At 29.2% G+C, this 14,724-nt stretch overlaps 1 protein-coding gene across 2 annotated transcripts; it reads right to left on the bottom strand.

Moving 5' to 3' along the window:
* Positions 1-6,102: 6,102 nt before the first annotated feature.
* LOC127133822 (probable transcription factor KAN2) lies at positions 6,103-14,352 on the bottom strand. Of its 2 annotated transcripts, XM_051061763.1 has the most exons (7): positions 14,217-14,352; positions 13,223-13,937; positions 12,800-12,876; positions 11,935-11,980; positions 11,528-11,639; positions 6,848-6,941; positions 6,103-6,477 (listed from the first exon to the last, which is right to left on the bottom strand). In XM_051061763.1, the coding sequence occupies exons 2-7, from the start codon at positions 13,905-13,907 to the stop codon at positions 6,382-6,384; spliced, it is 1,110 nt and encodes a 369-aa protein (XP_050917720.1). In that variant the 5' UTR covers positions 13,908-13,937; positions 14,217-14,352; the 3' UTR covers positions 6,103-6,381. The 2 variants fall into 2 exon arrangements, with proteins under 2 accessions (XP_050917720.1, XP_050917721.1); XM_051061764.1 differs by lacking the exons at positions 6,103-6,477; positions 6,848-6,941 and adding an exon at positions 8,178-8,353.
* Between the last annotated feature and the right edge of the window lie 372 nt (positions 14,353-14,724).

Here is a 14,724-nt window from a genome sequence, read left to right as displayed (position 1 = left end):
ATGTTTGACTTTGTTGACCTCTAATCTTCATTTCTCTTCTGTTTACCATTGGTTGATGATGATTTCATTCACATTTGACCATTGTGTTTTGTTTATGTCATTTGAATTCTCCCTTTTATCCATTTCATTTCATCTTCATCTTCTTCTTTTTATTTTGGCCAATGAGTTAATGATTTGTGATTAGTCTTGACATATGAGAGGCTTAACCTTCTTTGATCCAAATCAAATTCAACTTGATCAAAGATCAAGTGAATTGCTTTGTGTCCAAGATAGGTTGCTTCTTGGTTAAGCAAAAAACCTAAAATCCATACAAGGCTTTCATCTTTTCTTTTGGCATGGCAAGTTGTAGGAGCTTGGCTTACTAGTCATGATCTCTAACTTGTATTTATTTGCCTATAGTTTTATTGACCAACCTTAGATAGGTGTGACTACTACAAGTCCACTTACGATTGCTTAACATAATGCTAAATTGTCTTATGACACACTAACATTAACTACTAATTACTAACTTTAATTCAATCATTTAATTCTTTCAATTTACTTTAATGCAATTTACTTTCTTGCTCATTTATTCATATTGCCTTTTCCCTTTGCTCACTTGAGCTCATATTTTATGTTTATGCCATTTTCCTTTTGCTCATTTGAGCACATTATTGTATATGAATATATTGTTGCTTTGTGTTTCTTTTGTCTTTGTTTGTGTGAACCCAATGAAAAAAGGAGAAAGGACTTAGAATTAGGACATTACCTATGCTTAAAGGAGTTCAAGAGCAACTAGGCCTCATGCCTTTAGAATGCTAAACTTGTTGAAGAGCAACTAGGCCTCATGCCTTTAGAATGTTAAACTTGTTGAAGAGCAACTAGGCCTCATGCCTTTAGAATGTAAACTTGTTGAAGAGCAACTAGGCCTCATGCCTTTAGAATGCTAAATCTTAAAGTTGACTTCAAAGGACCCCTAATCTAAACTCATTCTTTGTCCATTCCTCTTATTGCATTGTGAACTTTTTGATGTTTGTTCTTGTGTGATAGGGATCCCAAACTTGAGATAGTAAGAAGGACCATTGTCATGAATAGCCAAGTTAAAAGAGATAAGCCAAATGGAGATCCTAGGAGCTTGAATGAATATTTGTTTGATTGCTTTGAGTTAATTGCTAAGTCCAAAGGAAAGGAGCATCTTGAATCATCTTTATGATCTCAAGAAAAGGAACTCCAAGGGTCTTATCTCTTTTCTCATCTTTTCATGTTTAGGACTAGCCCTTCTCTTCTTCTCTCCACTCTAACCCAAGCCAAACTCATTTTTGTGCAAACTTTGACATCTTTTTTTCAAATTAGAAACCTAGGCCATATGCCTTTGATTTTTCAAACTTTTTTTCATTAATACTTATTTTGAATGAATCTTAAGTCAACTTTGACTTCATTTTGTGAATACTCCTAACTTGTAAATACAACTCACTCAAGTTATTTTGTGGTTCCAATGACCACCTTTGTTAAAATCTTTTTTCATAAACATTAGCCATAGGTTTGAGTTATCATAGTGGTTGATGTAAACCTCACCTTATCCTTAGTGATTGGACTCTAAGTCTTCCATACTTATTATAGGGTGGATCCCTCACTAGTATGTTGAAGCTCTCCTCACATGGTGGATTGTTGGTTTAGGTTGAGTTTTCTCCCTTTGATAACAAAAGACCTTAAGGCTTTTGATCAAATCAATTCACCAATCTTTTGAGATTTTTACCCCGAACTACTAGGTTTTGATCCTACCTTTGGGATGGTACGTAGGCAATGAGTTCATCCATTCAAACAACAAAATTGTAAATATGTATATTCTTTTCTCATCTCCCCAATCTTGTTTGCACAAATATTTTCAAAAATACCAACCTACAATACGATTTTGCAAAAAGGGCTCCCTTAGAGTACTAAGGATGTTTTGGGTGCTTAAAACCTTCTCATTTCATAACCAACCCCCTTACCCAGATCTCTGACATTTTTATTAGTTTTTGATTTGATAAAACGTCTTACTTGGTTTTTGTTCGCTTTCTAACCTTTCCTTTGGATAAATAGAAGTGCGGTGGCAACTCGAATTGTATGATTTACTTTTGGTTTAATCAATAAATCTAAAGGTAACGAATACCCCGTTACACTTGTTTCTGGCATGACATGTTCTGATCCTGGTGTCATGACATCGTATACGACATCTGTTATTCGCGTACGAGAATTTCAATTACCATTGTGAATTATCTACAATTAATATTCTTGTGAAAAGAACCCACTTACAATCTTTTCAGCAACTATGCGTGTAGCCTCTGATACGAACTCACGACATGGTATTTGTTGTGATATCTTCCATTTCTCATGGTTTGATGGTGGAGAAGGATTTGTAGTCAAGGATTAGTGAATAATCTCTCAGTTGTTGTTCTCTCTATTTTCTTTTTTTTCTTTAATCATTGTGTTCTCTAGGTTTTCATATCCTTCACAAGACAATCTATGTGAATATATATATATATATATATATATATATATATATATATATATATATATATATATATATATATATATATATATATATATATATATATATATATATATATATATATATATATATATATATATATATATATATATATATATATATATATATATATATAGCCCTATTTTCCTTTTCTCTTTGACTCTTAGCATGTTATAAACATAGCGGATTTTAATTAACATGGCTGTATTAATTTAAAAAGGAAAGACTTTATGACCAACATAATATTACTACTAACCTAAAATTCAAGAGAGTTGCAAGAATAGACAAACTTATCCCAAGTCTCATTATCAAGATAACTATAGGTGGAGAATTTATGTTAAGCTTTGGATTTGTAATATAATTTTTGTTAAGTTATTTCTTAAAGCCCCTCAAACACTCACCAACATATAAAATCATTTTATTTTCCAACTTATCATAAAGTTGGTATTAGTATTAAACAAACTTAATATATATATATATATATATATATATATATATATATATATATATATATATATATATATATATATATATATATTTGTGAAACAAAATATTTAAGTTAAACTTAATACCGCAACATCGTTTCATATACTTTCCTTCACTTTAAAATCAACCGGAATCCAATATTCTTACAAAATGCCCGCTTTTCTTCGACCAAATAATACCACGTAACTCCTAAATGTCATATCATGTTCACTATAACATCTCTCACTTTTTAAATTAAAATCTACCGGCATCTTAATACCTATGTTGCAAACTTTTGTAAACTTGACCATCATTGTGGCACCTCTAGAACATCTTGCACTTTTATCCTGAATATGACAACCCTCATTTGTACGAGGGGTGCTAGACGAATCACTCATCTCTGTTTAAATACCAACAATAACAATAAACATTTTACTTAACACAACATAAACGAATGCAACTAATGTGACTCATGGTACACAACAACCATATTAAGTAAAATATTTTTTCAATAGTTTAATAGATGGGAGTAAATCAATTATAAAATACACGGTATTAAGGAATTCACAAACGTTATAATAACCATATTCACACAAGTGCTTAGAACCAATTCTAGAATAGAATATACATGCATTGCACTCAATTCTTACATAAAACTATGCTAATAAAAATACCAAAAGGCACAACAACAAAAAAGAAAAACATATGTTCCTATTTTATCAAGTTCTATCCACCTTCTAATAGCACATCATCATAATAACCTCACTTTAGATTCTAAAAATCGAAAAACACAAAAAACAACTTCCCTCAGTATAATCAATAAGTAAAAAAATAATCCACAACAACAAAAACTAGCATTACTAAGTTGTGTGAATAGATAAAACGAGTTACTTATCAAAAATGTGATGAGGAAAATAAATTAATAGTGGAGGAAGCTTTGTTCGAGTTTCATTGTCTTTACTTTGTTTCAAACACGAACATGTGTTGGAAGAGATGAAGTTTCATAACACGATGATAGAAATTGAGTTTAAATTTACATTTATGGTGTTATTATGGAGAAGATGAAGATGAAAACCGTTTAGCGTATGTTCAGTTTAGGGAGCTTTTGGTTTCGCCGGAGAAATAAAGATGAAAATGAAAGTTGCGAACGTAAATAAAAGGTAGAGTTTAGTTCTCAAAAATATATGGGAAAAAGAATTCTTCTCTTGGTTAGAATACCCTACCGAGGGAATAGATGAATTAAAAATAAAATAAAAAAGAAGAGAAAAATATCATTTGAAACGTAAAAAATAAAAGAATAACAAAGGCGTCAATTGAAAATAAAATAAAAGTAAAATGCAAAGGTTGGATTTGAAGCTTGAACTCCGAGCCACTTTTTCTATAAGTGGGTACTTACTTTTGATGGAATGGATTATTTTAATTAATTTAGAAATAAATAAATAAAATTAAAAAAACTCCAATTAAAAAATAAATAAAGATAAAAACTACAAGAGATGGAATTCGAAGCATGATCCCTTAGCCAATTTTCCTATCGATTATTTCCACAACTATGGAATAAATGGTATTATTTTAACATAAAATAAAAATATGTCATGCCCAAAGATTATACCTCAGTTGTTTGTTGATTGAGATAAAAGTTTTGTCATAAAATATATTATTGATTGTAGTGTATGTTCCTAAATTTATAATTTCTTTACTGTTCCAAATAGTATTAAGTACGATGTGTGAAAACGATTAACTATCACACTGTGAAATACATAAATAAAATAAAATAATACAAAAAGATAAAAATGTGAAAAAAACAATTTGGACTTTGAATGTTTGTTAACCGATTTACAAATTGTAGTGTTTAAAGAGAAAAAATATTAAACTTGCCATAAAATCGTGAGCAACAAAAATACATTCGCGTTTGACTATTTTTTGTGTGTAGTGCGTGATTGTTCCATCTGTTTGAGATATGTGACTCCTTATATTCGACTCAGTTTCTTCCATTTTGAGGCATGTTTCATCCTATCCCTATATGCACAACTTTCCTTAGGTCATAGTTATGCAATCTCCTCTCTCTATGATTAGTGGTGTTATCAAACATTAAACATGATTTTTAGCCAATTTTCAACTTCAATTCGATTTTGGTTGAGTCTAATGTTTTTACAACCAAGATAAACCCTAACAGACTTGATAAAGATTCAGCTAACTTATGTTCGACTGTGTGTATATTGGTCTGACTTGCCATCGATTAAAAGAGAAATTTTTCTTTCTATTAATCTCCTATATTTTCGATTACAGCTAACATGTAATGTATTTTTAGGTGTAACCAAGTTTTGTAATGTGTTGTATTATCGACTAACCTTGAATTGTAGGATGATGCAACATAACCAATAATTAATGTGTATAAACACGATAATCATTGCACTGTAGAATACAAAACTAATTATTAAACCTCATTTAGGCTTATTAAACCTCATTTAGGCTTACGAAAGGACAAAGACCTAATGGACTTGATTTTTCAACGCTCGCCTAGCTCTTATGAATTTCTCGAGCAATTAACCTACATAACTCACGAAACCCTCCTTATAAATGATCTCAGTTGATATCTTAAAATCTTAGTCTGGGTTATATACCCTGACTTTTGTCTTTTCTAAACAACAAAATCCCCTTTTACTATTAAATCTTCACTTAATTTTTCCTTTTAAAAAAAAGAAAATTTTATTTTTGGAATGACTTCATCTGACAAAAAAACGGTGAACGAACACATTTATGATAAAAATGACATTCTAAACTCCTCTTGTGAACGAACACATTTATGATGAAAATGACATTCTAAACTCCTCTTTATCGTCTTCATCTAATTAGGTGACTAGTGTACCACCTAAAGAATAAGAAGTTGTTAACCCAATTTTTTTAGGCCCGAGCCATCATGAACGAGAATTAATCCATGATCTTGACTTGCTTTATGGGTTAAAACCATGAAGTTAGAACTACAAACCATTATTGAAGTATTACCACCCCAATGTGCTTTCACACACTGATCATCATTAATTCAAGCATAATGAAGATCATGAGCCACAAAAAGTTACATGTATTGACAAATCCGTAGGAACCTAGGGAAAAGGAAAGAAGAAAAAAAAGACACAATAAAAGCCTTATCATACATTAGATTCCTTCTTTTCTTCCACTTTTACTTTTAACAGTAACATTTTGATATAGAATAACACCACTTAATTAATAATCTTTGGTTCAAAAGAAGAAGAATATACAAAGTTGCTTAGATTTGTGGAAAGTGACATCTTCGTCTTCACAAAAGCACTACCTAGTTAAACTAGCTATTTATGTATTATCTGTGCACTATTGTTGCTTTTTTATGGCTAGTAAAGAGATCATATGAATATTGTAAACTTGTAATAAAATTAATTTGATCTCCCTAAGGTGAACTCCAAGTTTGGATTCTTCTGACAGTCTATGTTTTGATCCTTGAAGCTTCTTGATTGTGTATAGTTGTTTACCTGCAAAAATAAGTAATTATTATCCATTAGTTTTTGGCCACAGTTGAAAAAGTGTGGATATTTTACAAGATAATATGATCAATGTTAAACCTTTTAACTCTTTTCTTATAGTTCCGTACTACGAAGCATAGATACATGGAACACGACACCGACATTGATATGTCGATACTGATCATAATAATTTTAAAATATGAATAAATTAAATGTAATCATAAGTGTCACAGTCGATTTCAGACATAGATTCAGACACATACACATATGTTGTTTTTTAGAAGAGTCGGTTACTTTTGAAGGCATGCATTTATTATACCAAGTAATTAAGTTTCTAAGCTACAAGTATTAGCATAAATGAGGATTAGGGCTCAAAAACCTGAGGAAAGTTTCCAATGTGCTGAGATGATAGGATTTCTTCTGTACAATGCTCATCAAAATCTCTTGAACTACCTTGTGTCCATGTTCCTTTACTGCCATACGGAACAAAAATGATGTTAATGAAGGTGAGTCATCAAAATACAATGAAAGGTGATATCATTTACCATAAAAAAATACAAAAACACAATAATATGCATTTTCCAACAACCCGTAACCGAACTTTTTCTTCGACCTAGGGATGTGAATTCATAATATGCTTTGATCTTCTACTCTTTCTTGAGAACTTCTAAATTGCATGGGTTTTTTTGTATGGATAAACTTGTAAGTTGTAATTTAAAGTTTGGGTTAGAGAAAAATGATGAAAGAGTAGATTTTGAGATGTGGAAATTCAAATTAAAGATGTGTTTATATAATCATGACTACATAAGGTGTTATTAATACATGTGTACTGTTTGACATTGATGTAAGTGATAAGAGATTAAGTCGTTTGTTGAAGAATTGTTTGCTAATAAAAAAGTTATAAGATAAATTTTAGTTTTAGAATGATTTTTGATATGTGAAAATTTTAGAGTGATTGACCTTTAATTGAATTCATCATAGATTATGATATTCATTTGATATATGACTACAATGAATACAATGTGAAATTTATAGAGTAGGTTAGGTCTAGTGAAATATCTTATTTATGATGGAATGTGATTTTTTTAATTATGATTGTCATTGAAAATAAATTGAAATGATACATATTGAATGTAATGATTTTTTTTAGTGAAATGATTTTTTTTCAATTATTTATAATTTTTTTTAATTATGATTGTTATTGAAAATAATTATGAATGATTTAACTTTAAGTGAAATATATTCTTTATAGGAGATTATGATAGTTTCTTGAATTATGATCATCAGTCGAAGTTGATGTAACATTTTTAATAAAAAGTGAAAATTTTTAATGTCAGCTGAAAATGATTTACATTAAGTTATAAATGAAGAAGGAGAATATATATATAAAAATAATTCTTCTTTATAAAATACAATAGTGAAAACACTTTAAATTTATATCATATTTTTGTAGAGTGTGGTGATATGTAATTAATATAAGCTTTGGATAGTGTGGATGTAGTGGGAGAGAAAAGATGTTTGAGAGAAGAGTTTATATATTGTAACAATTATTACATATTATTATTTTCTAGTTAACATTTGACAACTGTAATTTTTTTCTTTCTATTTTGATATATTTTTATTATGTTTTGATACTACTTGTTGAAAAGTACGAAGAACATCGAAAGAAACGACACATCAATTCTCTAAAACCATGGAGAAACACTAAATATACATCCAAAACTTGAATGCACTATGTATATGCTTCACTTCTTTCATATATTCACTATTTTGTCTATTCAAAATCAATTAAGTACTTAACAACACACACTTCAATTCAATAATTTCCTCCTCAAGTGATATTCTCTCGCATCTTAGTACAAAATCCAACACATGAACCGTCTATCTGTCACATACCAAGTTGTATAAGATTCTATTATCACTTGTTAGAGATTCTATACGAGCTTCAAAAGCAACGAGTCAATACTACATAAGCACAAGAGAGAAATATGTCACACTTCTATCTAAAGCTTTAATGCACTACTAGATTTATATGTCACATCTCTTATATAGAGAGAAATATGTCACACATCTATCTAAAACTTTAATGCATTAGATTTATATGTCATATCTCTTATATATTTAATATTGTGCCAATTCATATTCATAATCGATGTAGGATTTGATCACTCACATATAAATTCAATATTTTTTTTCTCTCTAAATTAGTTATGAAACGTGTTCCTTAAAACCGATGGTGGACAACGGTGAGCGCGGTTGGGGTCCACGACACCGACAAGAAACATCTTTGGAGTTCAGATGGTGGCGGCGGCTGAGCTCCGGCGGTGTGTGACATTCGGAAATAGGTGGTATTCGATGGCGAGGCGATTGTCCAAACAGGTCTCGATTTTTGAGTTGGATTAGTTTGGTTCACGAATATGTTTGGTGGCAGATCTTGTTTTAAATTTGTTTTGTTGGGTTTTACTGGTTATAAGTATATATTTTTATTTTTTTTGTTAGTGAAGAGAAAAAGATAAAGGAAAGAGGTGGCATTCCTAGTTAGAGAGACGGTACTAGAAATTATTTTGAGTTTGATTTGTTTGATTTGTAGAGAGAATTGGAGAAACTAAAAAGAATTGAATAAAAAATAGAGGTTGTTCTCTGTTTTCTTTAACTCATTTGTAATATTTTATTATAATTTTTGAAATATATGAAATAAAAAATTATTCTCTTTTATAGTAGATCAGTTTGATCAACTTAATTATTATAAATTTGCTTAAAATGTCTAATAGATTATTTTATTGCTTGAAGTCATCATTATTCTTTGTTTCATTCATCATAATTCTCAACTATATTAATATTATTAAATTTTTAACAAGATAGTCATGGTGTGGTTTAACATGTCAATTTCAAAGTGTGGTGTGTTATGGATATATGAAATATTTGAATGTATTGGATTCCTATGTGAAATGTAATAATGTAGCATGAATTTGTGAATTGTGTCGATGTGGTGTGAGTAGTATATATGTACTGATTTTGAATGATTTTGAATGATTTTATTAACATTTTTGTCTAAATAAAAGCACATGTGCCAAGATACAAAGCTGATATATTTTATTTATAAGTATATCAATAACCTATCTTTTAGTTTTCATTTTTACATAGGAATCCAATACATAGTTGAGTCTTAGTCCAAATCCAAAGACCATAGTTAGGTTAGATTTAGGCTTAAACTAAAAAATTCAGTCAAATTCAACAAGTCAAATCCAATACAACTGGACCTATATATGAACATATTTTAATACAATATTCTCACCTAAAACTGCTATTGTATCTTTATGATATTCTCAATAAATTTACTCATAAATCAAAATTTTCATTTTAAATATTAAAATTTATTTTCTCTAAGCTAGCAATAAAGGTGTACGAAAAAGAGACAGTAAATTGAAGATTACTATCTGTTTTTTTTCTGACTTGCAAGGAACCCTATATTGCAGAAAAATAATGTGAAGAGACACAGAAAATTTTGGTTGCATGTGATAGTCAAAGCTGACAATAAGCCAATTTAATTCTGGACCAACATTATTAGGATTTAGGGAACCTAAAAATATAAATTTTTGTGATCAATTATTTTACTTTTTCGATGTATGTGAATTAGTGTCACAAATCACTACTTTATTTCATGTAACCTCACTCAAAAGTTTATTGTATATTATCAAAAAAAAACGAGGTTTCATATTGTCTATCATCCATTTAAATCACAAAGATCAAGCTACATGTTTTTATGTGAAACTACATTAATTAATGTTGTAAATTTGATTATATATCTTGGTCTTGGCTAATAGGCTTTGATTAAAGGATTTGAAAATAGATTTTACACCATCAGATTTTTCAAGCAATTATGAGGATCATGATCATCATATCTTGATTGGACGTTCAATAAAAGACAGGTTTAAGTTTCATTTAATAATTTTAAATATACAGTCCTTTAATCGCAATTGTCTGATTTTGATTAGATAGTTCTCAATATTGACTGCATGAGTCTAGGAAAATTGTGACGGAAATATCCGACCTAATTAATATTGTTGAAATAATAACTCATTAGTAAAAATTTATTTTGTATAATATATTTTAATTAATAATAGTTTTTTTTATCAATTGTTTTCAATGTATTCGGTTGTTCGTGTGGGCTATAGAATACGACTTCTACTTTAAATATATTATATTTTTTTATCAAAAAGAAAACTACCCAACATTTTTTAGTTTTTTATAAATATGCATTTTAAACCTTTAATCCAACAAGATATTATTACTCCATTACCTAATTTTGTGTATAAATATCTTATTAGTTTTAGTAATTAGTAATCATTATGAATGGTTTTATTAGTTTTATTAGTTTTAGTAGTTAGTAATCATTGTGAGAGTTTGTTACCTAAGATTCTACCCTCTTTTGTACCATTAGATTGACTCAAAATTTGAATTACAAACTATAGTACAAAGCATTCATCTTTCATGAAAGCTAAAATACAAAAAGTACTATTTCACATAGAAAAATTGATTCTTTTCAATTGTGTACTTTGTAACGGTTTAGTAAGATAATGTTTTAGTTGTTAAGAGTTTCAAAGATGTATAACCTAAATAAAGTAAAAATAGTAAACTAGTCAATGTAGAAAAGAAAATATGTTGCTCTAAAATTGAGTAAGTTGAATTTTAGAAAGTACTATTGAACAATAAAACTTTTAATTTTGTTAACTTATGTTTATTTACACATAACTACATAAAATTCATCTAGCATGGTTAATGATTTTCATTTTATCTTTTTCTACATTTAAAGAACTTGTACCAAAAAGGGTTATCACCCATATGAGGAATAGCTACTTTGATCTTTGAAAAAAAAAGTAGAATTGGTGAAAATGTATGAAAAAAGCTAAAGTTGTCAGAAAGAAGCACTTTTATGTTTCACAAAAGAATATAGATGTAACTAACCATGCATTCATGCATATATACATATATAAAAATTAAAATAAAGATATTTCTCAAATACTCAAAAATATTAAAGAAAAAAATTAAGAAATGTTACCTTGAAGATGAATTTCCCCATAAATTATTGGAAATGAAGCTAATATCATGATCTAGAGATAGATTATTTCGATTATGAGGTGGTGTTAGGGACATGAAATTCTCATCTCCATCTGTTAAATTTGCATTGGATAAAAATTAATTAAAAATTCATAATCATATAATATAATGAAGACAAAGTTTAGGTTGAATTAAATTTTCAATGTTCACTTAGGTCTAAAAAAATTATTTAAATATGGAAGAATTAATAGGGTGAGTCATAAAGGGTTGTGAGAGGAATCTTCACATGATTTGAGTAAAGTAGACTCAAATTTTGGAACAAAGACCTAGGAATTAATTATTGTATAAATTTGATTAGGTAAAATATTACTAGTACAATGCAACTTTGTGAATTTCATTATGAATTACCTGAAGAAGCTGCTGGCTTGTCAGTGTTTTTAACAGTTCTATACATCTGCATAACCCAAATAAAATACAATTAAGATCAAAATAAGAAATAATAAAACATGAATAATTTTTTTTAATTCATCTGCAATTATGTCCGCAATATAAGAAATTTTAAGATTTTTGAAATTTCGACCATATCAACTCATTTTCTTGCATTTTCTAGCTTAACCACGATGAGAATCAGAATAGTAATTTAAAAATTATTGATAATAGTCGAAAAAACATTAAACTATTAGGTCAATCCAGATCAGAAGACAATCGAAAAAAACATTCAACTATCGGGTCATTAAACATCTGAATCTTTAAAATCTATTTATTTATCTTTAAAAAGTAAAATTAGAGTCGTGGATAAGAAGATTTAAATCGAGGACTTGGAAAGATCAAATAGAAAGAAAGGGAAAATAAAATAATGAAATGAGATGAATTTATTTTCTGATTTTTCTAAGGGTTTGTTTTTATTAGTTATTAAATATACCTAATATCAATGAGGTTGATGTTTGGTAAGGTAAGTAAATTGGTTCTATTATTGAGAAATGATGGCTACTTTTCCTACTTTAAATTTTCTTTTCTCTCTCTCTCTCTCATGAAAAGTAGAACTTGTCTGGTTCTGTGCATCAAAACAAACAGATTCAACTGTTCATCTCTCCATTCACTCACTCACTGCATGCCTTGGTTCTTGTGCCTCTTAGAAGATAGACTTTGGATTTTGACAATCCACTTCAGTCACACATAAAGAGATTTTCTGATTTTCTAATTTTGTTTTATGTGTCAAGAAAAAAAAGGTAAGAAAAAACACTTAGGTTTGAGAGTTAGTTATATTTTGTACCTGTAAATGGCTCTTCACATGAGCTAGTGTTAGATCTTTCACATCCATTAGCTCCAAAACTGACTTTGGTGTTGCTCCTATCATCCAAAATTCAAAAGAAAAATTCATCAAGAATTAATAAAATATATATTATATCATATACAAATACATTCGATTATATTTAGATCTGACGATTATGCAGTTTATGCACCGATATAGTGTATATTTGAATTGACAGAATTTTAAAGGGTTATAAATTTATTTTAAAGGGTTACAAATTTATCTAACCCTTTTAAATTCGTCGTCAATTCAAATAAATAAACAGTTAATCCTGATTGTATCGGTGTAGATCAATTCAAATATACAAACAGTTAATCCTGATTGTATCGGTGTAGATGTTGCAGAGATCTATATACATAGAAACTAAAAGGAGAAGAGATTCACTTTCATGGCCGCCGAGAAGCTCAACGGCATGAACGAATCGATTATGAAGCGAACTAGTCCAACGCATCCTCGGAGCCCTTGTGTTCCTCTTATTACTTTGTTGCCTTGGCATCATCATTCTTGACCTTACAAATCCATTTCCAAACTCGGAATTTCCAAACTGTTGTTGTTGCTGCTGTTGTTGCTGTTGTAGAATTTGATGTTGATTCAAATTCAAGTATTGAAACTTGTGAGCTCTTAAACTCTCCATAGTTATCCCGTTAAACCTCGAAACTTGCTTAACACCCTCAACACCACTATTACCAGAAGAACAAGAAGGATAAAGAGAAAAACTTGAATCTTTCTCTAATATTGGAGGATTGTAAGGGATTCCATTAAAGGGTCTTAATCTAACGAAGTTTTTTCTCTTCCAAGGACTCTCAGCTTCAGAAGGAGTTGTTGTTGGTGTTGTTGTTGTTGTTAATGAAAGTTCTGTATCATCAGTTCTTTGAAAAGTATCACCATTTTTCTTGAACGAAGATGAAAAACCATCACTATGAGATTTGAAACCTTCATGAACATTTTTCCATATATCAAAAGGAGAATCCAAATCATCAACTTCATTTGTTGTTGCGCAAATTGATGAAACAGCACTGTTTGGAAGACTAATTTGTAGAGAAAGATCAGGAATCTGATTCTGTGACATTTTTTTTATTCTTAGATAAATTTCAACAACCTGAGACAAACAAAGAAAAATTAAGAACAAAAATATGTAACAAGACATAGATATAGAACAATCAAATTAAGGATGTTTTATTTATTTATTTATTTATTCCTTTACTATACTATTGAGTAAGAGAAACAAACCCTGAAAGAAAACTAAGAAAAATTAAAGAAACAAGAAGAAGATAGAATATATATTAATTAAGGTGATTAAGTGTATATAGAGTATGATTAACAATTAGTAATCATTAATCATTATTAATTAATAATAATGAAATAAAAAACAATATACCCTTTATCATGAGCTTCATAAAACAAACATCCTTGAAAGAATCATGAGAGAGAGACTCTAGAGAGAGAGATGAGGTTTGTTTCTGGGAATAAGTTGAGTTTGAGAGTATATATAGGAAAGTGACACTCCAACAATTCCATTATTTTTTATTCTATCATAATAATAATAATAACTCTCCTTTTCTGAATAGTCAAAACACGCAAACACTGAAAAGTTAGGACAAAATTTTCTCTGATAATTAATATATTAACTCTCCGGAGACAACGGGGTGAAATATTGTATGCATTATTGAGTGTAGAGTGTAGAAACAGTAAACAAAGACTGTCCGTACTATAAATACTTACTTAACTACTCCATATACCTAGCTACTATTACTTCTATGTCTATTTTCCTTTTATATAAAAGAATAACAATAGTGTGTCACAAAGGTTAATCATAATAATCTTTGATTTACTAAGTCTTTGATTTGTTTGAATTGACCAGAATTTTCATAAAGTTATGGTTTGCT

The sequence above is a fragment of the Lathyrus oleraceus genome, chromosome 1 (assembly GCF_024323335.1).
Source record: "Lathyrus oleraceus cultivar Zhongwan6 chromosome 1, CAAS_Psat_ZW6_1.0, whole genome shotgun sequence".
NCBI lineage: Eukaryota > Viridiplantae > Streptophyta > Magnoliopsida > Fabales > Fabaceae > Lathyrus > Lathyrus oleraceus.
The sequence above is the reverse complement of the archived record's forward strand: the minus strand, read 5'-3'. Positions and strand labels throughout refer to the sequence as shown.

Excerpts from the sequence above, each read along its gene's own strand:
- LOC127133822 (XM_051061763.1), bottom strand. The coding sequence starts at position 13,907 with ATGTCACAGAATCAGATTCCTGATCTTTCTCTACAAATTAGTCTTCCA. Across the intron at positions 11,981-12,799 it reads ATGTGAAGAGCCATTTACAG|ATGTATAGAACTGTTAAAAA; the intron begins GTACAAAATATA and ends TGGGTTATGCAG. Across the intron at positions 11,640-11,934 it reads CAAGCCAGCAGCTTCTTCAG|ATGGAGATGAGAATTTCATG; the intron begins GTAATTCATAAT and ends CAAATTTAACAG.